Source organism: Ammospiza caudacuta, chromosome 1 (genome assembly GCF_027887145.1).
Source record: "Ammospiza caudacuta isolate bAmmCau1 chromosome 1, bAmmCau1.pri, whole genome shotgun sequence".
Classification (NCBI taxonomy): domain Eukaryota; kingdom Metazoa; phylum Chordata; class Aves; order Passeriformes; family Passerellidae; genus Ammospiza; species Ammospiza caudacuta.
The window spans coordinates 142,942,762-142,954,127 of record NC_080593.1 but is presented as its reverse complement, the minus strand read 5'-3'; the positions used below and the strand labels follow the sequence as shown (position 1 = coordinate 142,954,127).

Here is an 11,366-nt window from a genome sequence, read left to right as displayed (position 1 = left end):
TGGAACTCAGTCCTGGTGTGTTACTAGTAGGACTTTGCTTCTTTAACTCAGCTTCATTTTCCAGTCTGAACCTTCACAGGTGCTCTGCATAAGGAAAGTTGCTCTGAGCTGTAGGATTGGAGATTTGTAACCAGGTGTGCTGGGACACACCCGTGTTGCTGATGAGTGGAACTGGACGTGGGGTGAATGTGTCTCCCACAGCCAGAACTGTCACTCTCAGTCCGTGTCAAGGGTACCAGGCCCCTTCCTAAGAATCCTTGGGAACAGCCTTCCTTGCTGTGCAGCTCAAGGAGAGAGCTTTGAGTGCTGTGGCAGGACCTGTGCTTCCCTGCCAGCCCAAAAACAGTCCCTCATAAATCAAGATCAATGTCTGATGAGAGCACAAAGGTATCCTGCTGCTGCCACAAATAGCAGCCTTCAGTCTCCTTATTCAAGTGTACAAAATGCATAGCTGTAAACTGCATTGCCCCCTTTCAGTTGCCTGGACATAAGGAACAGTTACTGTCCTTCTGGTACACGAATATGCCACCAGGGGCAGGTGACAGGCAGCAGCAGTGTGTGAGCAGCACTATTCAGATGTGCTCTTCCTGGGATCCTGATGCACCTGAGGTTCACACATTAGCAGCCTTGGCTTTTTAATCAGGGAAATGAAGCATCCATAAGCAACAAAACAAGAGGCTTGAAATCATCCTCATTTGTATTATACAGAATTTCTATATTCATCAGTACACAAGTGATTGCTAAACAGGTCCTCACTACATTTACTTGGATTTCCAAACAAGGTGGTTATTATGCAAACAGGTTAGCTTTGTGGAGGCATCTCCAGGATGAGCTTAAGCCCGTCCTGTTCGGTTCCTCTTGCCTGAGCCTTATAGGTCTGTAAATGTTCATGTTCATGTTGTTATAGGGAACGGTGGCGTTCTCGGTGGCCATGTAGTGCGGCTGGTAGTAGTTAGGCTGGATGGCCTGCTGTGGAGGCTGCGGAGGGGGGGGAGTGAAGGACATGTAGCTGTGGAAGGAATTGACTCGCTGCAGAGGTGACTGGGGGCTGAAGTTGCTGTTGAACATGAGCGTTCTGGGGCCCTGCTTGCTCTGGTGGCCGCTGCCGGCCGAGAGGCTGCTGAAGTCGGACAGGGTGTTGGCGCTGCCCTGCTCGCTGTAGGGGAGGCTGCGCGGGGGCGCCCAGCTCCGGCTGAACAGGAACGGGAGGCTGCGCGGCGGCGTCCTGGGGCCGCGCACGGGCTTGGACAGCGCGTACAGGTGCCGGAACTCCTCGTCAAACAGCTCCACAACCTGGCCCGTGAACTTGGAGAGGAGGTTGCGGTGCACCTGGCCACAGAGCCACGTGAAGCTGGAAGAAGAGACAAGGTAAGGGTTAGAGTTAACGCCGGCCATCAGGAACTGCAGATCACCGCAGGGGTGATGCGATAGGCAAATGTGTTTTACTGCTGAAGCTTCTTGTCTAAACACAGGATGAAGATGGTGTCGAAGTTGAATTTCAGGTCAGTTCACATCAGTGCTCTTTAACTTGGATCAATCTTTGTTGTTGCAGCTGCCTCTAAAACCTTCAAGAAACCTAGCAACGTTATGCAACCTCCTGAAGGGAGTGGCGATCCGGATCCACTGCACGGATAAATGTCAGACACAATACCCAAGGTACGGGTGTCTGTTCCATGGAAAGGAACCCCTCTTTTGAGGACCTCTCTTCCGTGCACAGTGCTTAAATTCAGGTCTTGCCACGTCTTATCAGCACACACATAAATTGTACCTGTACCCTGCAGCATGCCATTCCACTTGGTAACTCTCAGCCACTTCAAGTGACATCAAAAAGACCAGGAAAAAAGAACCATCCTTTGTTTCCTTTTTTCCATAATCTTTCTGCATTTGTCCAGAGAAACACTTTAAAATCCCAACCTTCCTGTCACATCCCATACCACAAAGGAAGCTGCCACACCTGATAACAGCTTATTTTCTTCACTACACAGAAAATGAAATTACAAATATTTCCTACAGCATTTCCAAAAATAAATGTAATACTTTGCTATAAAGTAAGGGAGAAACACCACAATAGTTTTAATTCTGGTAGTTCAGAGACACACCTTAGGATAACCCACAGCTTTTAAATTATTTTTCTTTTATGTGCTTCCCTAATCCGCTCAGCAAACATAAATTTGCGCTTTTATAAAACCACAAGGCAGCTTGGTTGTGTTGTGCAGGCTGCCGTGTCTGAGCAGCAGCAGCACCAATAAAATGAGCATAGTTGAGAGAATGAAATATAATTACTCCCTGAACTGACCAGGGCTTGAGCTGTGCAGCAGAGGATACAGAGCAGCAGTGGATTTGAACTTGAGATTATTCTGTGTTGGCAAAACTCTGCCAGGGCTATTCCTGTGTGACTTTATTAGCTATGCTGCATTTGCACAAGGGCTGCTGAGAGCCAGATTTGGCTGTAGGTGTGTGCACTTAAAATCTTGTCATGTTTTCATAAAACTCCTGTGAAGCTCAGTAGGACTGACAGCCTGAGCTGATACTGAGGCATTAAGACACTCAATTTACATCTGCTTGTCCAGAGCATTCCTAAGGAGGGTTGGGTTTGAGGTGTACAGTGATTTTATACTGTTGCTTCAGGAGCAGGGGGAGGAGTGAAGAAATCAGTAGTTCAATGCCACTGGGCATCCATACAATTTATACTGTACATTTTATGACTGGACATGAAAACACATAGTAAGTTACTAAAACTCAGGCACTTCTCATCCACTGTGTTCAAATCATTCTAAATATGAACAAAACCATGGGAGCCAAGGTAAAGAGCAAGCTAACTCCCTGCTGGGTGTGTAACATCTGCTGTGCCACCTCGACATTGCCTTTATTCACTGAGCAGTGCTCTCTAAACCTTTGCATGTCCTTATCTGACTGTTAAAGACACAATAGGTCAGGAGTAAATTAAAAAATGCACACAATTTTTCTAGGATATCTACATTGAAGGTTAGAAACTCATGAAAGGGCTGAGGTCTAAAGTATCATGTTTATGTGCTAGAGATAGACCTAGTTTATAAAAGAAAAGTTAGATAGAAATAAAAATCAATTACACTTGTAAATGGCTGTTAAAAGCCTAATCAGAAGAAAAAACCTATTCTGCCCAATTTTGATAATTTACTCCCACATGTATCTCTTCCTGGAGTACCTGACAGACAGATCCTAGTTTGTGGATCATTGATTTTACCTGTAACCCTTGTAAACAGAGAAAGATCAAATGAACAGCCCAGAGATTCTCCAAGAACCAATGGCAAGTGGGTCAGCTCAGAGTTACAAGGTAAGATCTTTGTGATTATAGACAAAGCTTGTGGGCTGGTTGTGTAGTGAGTCACAGCAATTTACAGCCTGTGTACTTTGCTGGAGAACAAAACAGAACTTGGCATAAAAGACTTAACAGGTTTTCATTGGCTTAATGCTAAGAGAAGATGCATTGTTTAGGTTTTAGGCCTTGTTTTTCTCCTTAGTTTACAATTGTTTTGCTCCTTAGTTTACAATTGTCTTTTGGGACAGGCTCAGAGAAGTCTGTTATTGTCACCACCTGCCCAGAGGGATTACTTTTCTCCCAGTTTTTTTGGGTGAAGCCCATGAAAAGAGAAAAAAGCACAAAGAAATGATGCCTGGCTTGGGGCCAGCACAGATAGATACTGGACACTGCTCAGCCATCTTTCCAGAGCTTTGTCCTATGTCCTGTTACAGACCCTCTCATTTATGGTGTTTTCAATCAAATCCCACCTCTCCTGTTCAGCACTGGACTTGCTTTGTAATGGATGTCCTCTCTGCACTGCTGGAGCTGCAGTTCAGCAGGGATGTTCTCATCCCTGTATTTGCAGTGCTGCAGCAACGTGCAGCCAATCACCCATGGAATCTGAAATGGAAGGAAGGACAGACTGGGGTTTCCAGCTGGGCTCAGGTTTGGGTTACCCCAGATGTTTGTGTTGCCTGCTGGTACCAGGATAACCTGTGTGGGACAAACCTGCCCCAGCTGAAGTGATGCTCTGGCAAAGCTTGTCTGTGTGAGCTGTTAGGTGCTGACTCTGAGGAGGCCAGTGGCTTTCAGAGTGGCAGCCAGGGACATACTCAGCTGCCCCTGGGGATCAAGGTCTGTGCAACAACAGACAGAACAAGAGGACACAGTCTCAAGCTGCGCCAAGGGAGATACAGGCTAGAATTAAGGAGGAAGTATTTTACAGAAAGAGTGGTCAAATACTGGAATCATCTACCAAGGGAGGTGGTAGAGTCACCATCCCTCGAAGAGTTTAAAAAAAGACTGGATGTGGCACTTGGTGCCATGATCTAGTTGAGGTGTTAGAACATGGGTTGGACTCGATGATCTTAAAGGTCTCTTCCAACCTAGAATTTCTGTGATTCTGTGATTCTGTCTGTGCTTTCTGCTGTTTTCATTCTGCCTTCTTTAGGAATGCTGAGTTCATGCACTATCTAATTTCAAAGTTGTTAAAAAATGGAATAACAGTTACCATAGGATGAGGTACAGTGACACAGGGACAGCAAAAAGAAATACTGCATTCTAACTCCTCACCATAGACACTGGCAATAAAAACTGAGAGTGTGTCTTGAAGGGCTATTTTATTTCCTCAGCCTGTTTCCCCCACCACTACCACAACTATCAGAGCTCAGCACTTCGGTGAAATTTGGTGTTGTATTTTAAAATCTTTGTATCACTTTTAAGATCTACTCCAATGTGATTTCCAACAAATGCATTGCAGAAGAGTTGGAGTCTGTTTCACTCAACATCATTCTTGTTTATACCTGAAGAGGTTGGTGGATAAGATTTAGGCATAACAAAAATCTTTCAGGTTGATAAAGTCAGAGCTAGCAAGAAATGCCACATTAACTGGTAGCCAGCTATAACTCGTGTGAATTGCAAACTGGTGCTGAAGTTAAATAGTATTTTATAATTTTAAATAGATTTGTTCCTCACCACCCTCTCTGTTTGTGTGCTAGATATGGAATTACACAGTTTGACAAGGTACTTGAGATTAGAAGATACTCAACAGCAGTAGAGAAAGACAGAAGTGACTGCACAGGACTTCAGGTGTTTGTAGTGGTTTTGGTATTGAAAGATAAGCCAAAAGGAAGCTTCTTGGTCAAAGAAAATAGATCTTGTTCTGTCCTTCTCCCACACATCCTTCACTTCTCTATACAAGTCTTTTGTTGGATTTTAACACATCTTTGACAAGGGATTAAAAAACACCCAAAATAACAAGAAAACAAAAGAACAGTCAATAAAAAAGCCCCAACCCTGAGTGTCCACTGAGTTTTGTCTGGTGGTTCATTTGGAAATGTAATGAAAAGTGGGTGCCTGTGTTAGTGCACATCTGAGCTCCTGCAGCCCTTCCCCACAAATTCACTTTTTCCTTTGTTACTGTAGTTGTGTAAACTTCCTGGTGGTACAGCTTTATCAGACCAGAGGCATTTAAGCTTCCAAATTGTAAACTGGGATTAAGAAAAATAATCACATCCTTTAAATTAAATAATCACCTCTTGTATTTTTGTACCTGGATTTCTAGGATACACTTGGTCATTTCTGAAACATATCTATGTAGCCATGATGCTCAGAAACTTCATTTATTTGATGCAAGCTCAGTCTCCTGAAATTCCCTGACCAGAGGATCTAGGATCTTAATTAAAAATCCAGTTGTTGAGATGCTATATCCACTACCTGAAATAATTATAGCAGCACAAACAAAACAAACAAAGAAAAAAAAATTTTAAAAGGGAAAAAACAAAGGTACAGCAATTATGTAGGTATATACTGCCTACCTGTTAATGAAACACATGGAGAAACAGTCTCTGAAGTATTTCTGTTGTACCTTTAATCACTACATTTGTCATATGAAGAACAAATCCTCAGATAAGCTGAGTGACATATGCTAATTAAGGGATCCCGAGGGAGACAGAAATGTATCATGTCATGATCACAACACTTGAGAACCCTAACAATGAGGAAAGCATAATATTAAGCTGTACACATTTCTAGCTTTGCCCCAGGGCTGCACTGGCAAAGTTGTTTACATTAGTTTCTGAGCATTTAAATTAAAACCCATGCTCCATAAAGAACTAAGAGCAGCTTTAAAGCAAGTTAAATAGATTTTTGAAAAAGGGCACATATTTGAAAACATGAGGTGTTTTTTGTTAAACAAAAGCTTCTTACCTTACAAAGATTTCCATGGCACTTTTTTTGGGAAGAAGTAGTAAAAATCATAGAAGAGTACCTAGAGATGAAGTGCAATGGCTTATCTCACCTGTAAGATCCAGAAAGCACATATCTCCAGTCAGAGATAAGAAATTTTTCTTGAATTTTTCCTGAAAATTTCCTGCCTGACTTGGCACAGTAAACCTCTCCAGTAACACTGCGGACTGAAATATTCTGTAAATAAAAACAAAATTGAGTGAATTACATGTCTTTTTAATTAAAAATCAGACAGGGAGGACCCCCTTCCCCCACTGCCTTTAGCTCTTCACTGCCCCACAGTCAAATTTCTTTATGGACTCTCTGATGTGATATTTGGAGGTTTGTGTCCAGAAGAAATGTAGCCAAGGTCTCTCACTCGCCAGGGGTTACTTGTTGCACTGGGGATAAACCTGCCGGAAGCTCACACAGGTGGAGCTGAGCCGTGTGACAGTAAGTGACCCTACCCCAGCCAACGAGCACAGACGTGTCCATAGCTGGGAGCAGCCATCCACTGACACCCAGGCACAATCTGCTGTAGCTGTATACTCTGATTTACACTGCCTGTGCCATGGCACAGCAGGGCAAAACCTCTGCTCCTCCAACCCACCTGGGCCTGCAAGGACACACGTGCAAGGACACACTCTCCTTAGGACCGAGGGTTTACAGGCATGCAAACACCTATGAACACACATTATTCATTTCAGCTTCTTTATATATTTGGGATGGAATTCAGCTGTTGAAAACCAGGTGTCTGGTGTATGTGTAAGATGCCCTCAGGTCTCCTGTGTGCCCACAGCTGCCATTCCAGAGGTCTGTGGCCTTGCAGTATCCCCCATCCCCAGGCAGATGCCATAGCAGCTCTACAGCATCTCAAGCAACAACTGAAATAATCCCTAGGAGGGATTCTTTTAAAGCCAGCTCCTGACAGAGATGAAGGCAGATTAAACTAACAGCCACCTGAATTTGAGAACTTTTAACATATTTTATCAGAAATATGTTAAAATTTTAAAAGAGCTTTAACACATTTTATCAGAAACCACACAGTGCAACCAAGCTATGGCTATGCAAAAGAGTTTTGTGCACCTTGTCCCTGTGGCTGCCAAACCACAGCTGCTGCAGAGCTTATTAAACAGAAGCAGCTCTAATGCCTATGTTAGATAACTCTACTAGGGAAATCTAAGTCCTGTTTTAAGACTTCAGGGCCAAGATCACTTTCATCTGGGGACCTAATGGAAATGCCTTACCTTTCTATAATATCCATGGGAAAACGTAGGCATCTTCAAAGAGGAATTGGGTGTGCTAACACTACCCCAGGAAATCTCTTGCACCCTTTTAATTAGAAGGTGGATTGACCCCAGCATAACCATGCTTGCAGCTCAGAGTGCCTGCAGTTAGGCAGACAGCTCTCAGCCCAGGAGCTCCACAGAGCCACAGTACCTTGAAGAGATCCTCAGAAATCTGCAGCTTGTCGCACATCTCCGAGAAGAGATCTACGCTGCTGTGGTCGAGCAGCAGGTAAACAAAGACCATGCGCTTGTTAGCTGCCTCCAGCAGGTCACAGAGAATCTCCGTGTCTGTGAACACATCCATCACAATGGCCAACACCTTCAGAGAAAGAGCAGAGGCATTAGCAGAGTCCATTTACATCACTTAAGGTTGCTATGAGGACACTGTGATGTAGTTTATTTGTTTAAAAACATTCCAATAAACACAAATATTTAGTTATATGTGGATATTTTTTCTGTTTTTCTCCCTATAAGTGCCTGAATCATTAAATTGATTAAACATATTGTCTCATTGTTTTATTCCTCATATAAAGCCAGTATAACACACAACATATGACAAGATGACACATGAATTTGTAGGTGAGATTTCAGCACTAGGAAATATATTCAAATACTTATCAGAGAATGATAAGGATGTGGCTAAATAGAAGACCATGGCCCTTTCCACAAGGCTCCCTAGGTGTCATAAACCACACACATTCTGCAAGAATCCCTGGATGATGCTTTCTCTTTTATGATTTACACCTGGACAGCCCTGGCTTTAAAAAGCCTCACCCTGTTGTTGTTGGTGGTGGGTAGACTCCAACAGCTCCCTGTTTTTTTAAATACTGATTTATAAACTCACTGTTAGAATTTGACCACACATCCATGCTCCCCAGTTCACAACTGGCAGAATATTGTAAAAGTCTCGGGACTGGGCATAAAAGCCCTGACAACTATTTAAATGCACAGCCTGCAGCCAGTGTGGATCAAGGGAACTGCAAATGTTATATAAAACTAGTTCCATACTAGAAAGTGCTGGTCTTGTCTGATGTCTGCTCTTGCCCATGGAAAGGGTCAATTCAGCCCAGAAATCACCTGACTTATCTTCAGGAGGTTCTTGTTTCTCCACTGACTGGAGAGGAGCCTTTGATAACTGCTCATGGGATATCACCTCAATCAAAACAAACTTTCCAGCATCTCTGTAGATGTCTCTTATTAACTGCTTCCAGCTTGCTCTGAATCTCACTCCAAAGCCTAAGCCCACACCTAACAGCAAGCTCATTCCCCCTGCCACCATGAGGATATGCTACAAGACCAGGCACATCCTGTGCAGCCATCATCCTCTTCAGGCAGCCAAACTCTCTGAGGAGCAGTGAGGATCCCACACCTTCCTCCTGCTGCCAAAGCCTGGTGCTTCAGAAAGAGCTTTGCCATGGCTAGGTGAGCACAATTATGTCAAATATCTCACACCCACACTTCCTGTTAATGTCCCAGCTCCAGACTATTCTTTCTGGTTCTGCTCTTTACCACCTGTTCCCAATTTATATTTCTGTACCTGACTTTCCTCTCTTACTTGCAGTACTCTTCATTTCTTATGCTCGAATTTCATTTTGTGATTTGCACCAATTCCACAAATGTGTTAAAACTGTACCATCCTTTGGCAATCCTCTGCAGTTTGAGATCATCCATAAACACAGTCTTTATTCTGCTATTTAATTGTGTAATGCATATATCAAATACCAGGCTATCCAGGATGGACTCTTACCAGATGATAATTAATAACTGGTGCCATTGGAAAACTGCTCAAAAAGCAGTTCACAAATTTGTACTGTTAGTGTCACTTCAGCACACTCTCCTAATGTAAATTAGATTATTAAAAAGATCAGGTGAATCATGGGTTTATATGACATTTCCCAAATTTTCACCTACAAGTTTTCTCTTCTTGAGACAGAAAATTGGTCTGGGTGATATTTTACCTGATGCCTACTTTATTATTCCAGAGACATTTCTTCTGTTTCTGCATCTTTCTGATGCCTCCAACTTAAAAGTACATGACATTTAATTCTGCTGGTGTGGTAAGCACTTGTAGGCTTTGAGAGCAGTTGCCAACAGGGATCCTTCTCCTCTGCCCTTACAGTCTGTGTTATCAGGGCCAGCACCTGCCCTTGCAGGGGAAAACAAAGTGGAAGAATCCAAAGAACAGGGAAGTCTGTGCTGGGCAGCACCACTGCATCCTGGCTTGGCTCCTGACCATTCCTGGGTGAAAACTGCTGCTGCTCTTTTGAATTTATATAAGGGCAAAACTCCTGGATGATGGTAAACACAGCCCTGAAGTATCTTTTTTTTTTTTTTCCTAGGGAAACAAGGGAGCTGCTAGAACACACATGACATCAGTTTTCTGTCCCACTCCAGCTGCTCAGTTCCTGGTTTCCCAGAGTGTGGGCAGCCTGGCTGTGGCTTGTGGCTGGCACCTCTGTGGCCTCCACCACCTGTGTGTAGTCAGAGGCACCTGCACCTTTCCCACATGCCAGGTTATGCTGCAGAGTCTCTGTATGGAGCCCACATCATGTTTTAACTGATATAGGCAACATTTTAGGGATGAAAGGTTTATTTTCTGGATCATTTCCTTCCTCTGGGGATGGCTGCTGACATACCAGACATACTTGCCTTTCTTTGGCCTCCCCTTCACCCACATCTCCCACAGATCCTCTCAGCAATTCCTAATGGCTGAGAGCTCACTTAGGCTTAATTCTCATTAATGGTGCAGTGGTGTGAGCAGATAAAACCATCCTGCTGGGGTGGTGCATGAGAAGGGACAAAGCCAAGCTGCCCTTTCTGCAGCACATTTAACCCACTGGGTGAATGGAAGGTTACAAGAGAGAAGAGGGAATGCTTTTACTTAAGCCGCCAACATTAAAAAATCTTGGTGTCAGTTAAAAAAAAATAATTAAAAGCACTGCCTGTGTCCAACAACAAGCTCTCACAGGCACTTTCTAGAGCAAAGCTACACTGCAATGCACAGGGCTGCCTTGGATTAAACACCATGTTCACCTAAGTTTGTAAGAGCAAGAAAGAACTGAGTGCAGAGGGAAGGACAATTCTCTCCTCATACCTGAGTGGTCTTGTGGATGTAGCGGCGTATGATGTCTCTAATGTTGCTGTTCTTCTCTGTTTGGAAATACACAGTGGCCGTGGATTTTTCCTTCAAATAGGGTTTCTCTGCAGTAATCCATGTGTGGAGCAGAGCCGGCTCGCTGCTGTCAGAAATGGTGGGGAAGTAGGTCCCCGACGGCAGCGAGCCGGCGTCGTTCTGCTTCGGCGCGGCTGCCCCGTCGGCACCCGGGGACTCCTGTGCATAGTAAGACTCGCGGGCGTTATCCTTGATGTACTGAGCCTCCACCGAGGAGAGGAAATCTACCTCACCCTCTTTGCTTAGAGTTTCCAGGTAAGAGTCTGTCCCACCATCCAAAAAGGCGTCGGTGGCCAATCTGATGCTTTCGTTGTGGCTGAAGTCCACTTTTGTCAACTTCAGGGACTGGTTCTTGATATCCTCCAGCCTCTTCTTTATCTTGCCCATGTGTCTGGGGTGGTTCATGGCTCTCTGTCGCAGCAGCCGATCTGCCGGGCAGGCACCATGCATATGCGTGCCATAGGCAGGGCAATCGTCCTTCTTGTTTGAGGATTGCATTCTGGCATGAAATCGCCTCGGCTGAACGAATTAACTATGAATAAAAATAAAGAGATCTTATTACCACAGGCAAATTCACACTCCCTGAATTTGTCTCTACAATTATCTTCAAAATGAACCTGAAGCTTGCTTCTCAGGTGCTGGTGTACTCCGGCAGCAATCTGTTTCCAGATGGGACACA

General features: G+C 44.1%; 1 protein-coding gene across 1 annotated transcript; it reads right to left on the bottom strand.

Moving 5' to 3' along the window:
* Nucleotides 1–416: 416 nt before the first annotated feature.
* On the bottom strand, nucleotides 417–11,107 carry FAM83A (family with sequence similarity 83 member A). Its single transcript, XM_058817445.1, has 4 exons — nucleotides 10,610–11,107; nucleotides 7,667–7,834; nucleotides 6,300–6,424; nucleotides 417–1,351 (listed from the first exon to the last, which is right to left on the bottom strand). Exons 1-4 carry the CDS (start codon nucleotides 11,090–11,092, stop codon nucleotides 790–792), a joined length of 1,338 nt encoding a protein of 445 aa, XP_058673428.1. The 5' UTR covers nucleotides 11,093–11,107; the 3' UTR covers nucleotides 417–789.
* Between the last annotated feature and the right edge of the window lie 259 nt (nucleotides 11,108–11,366).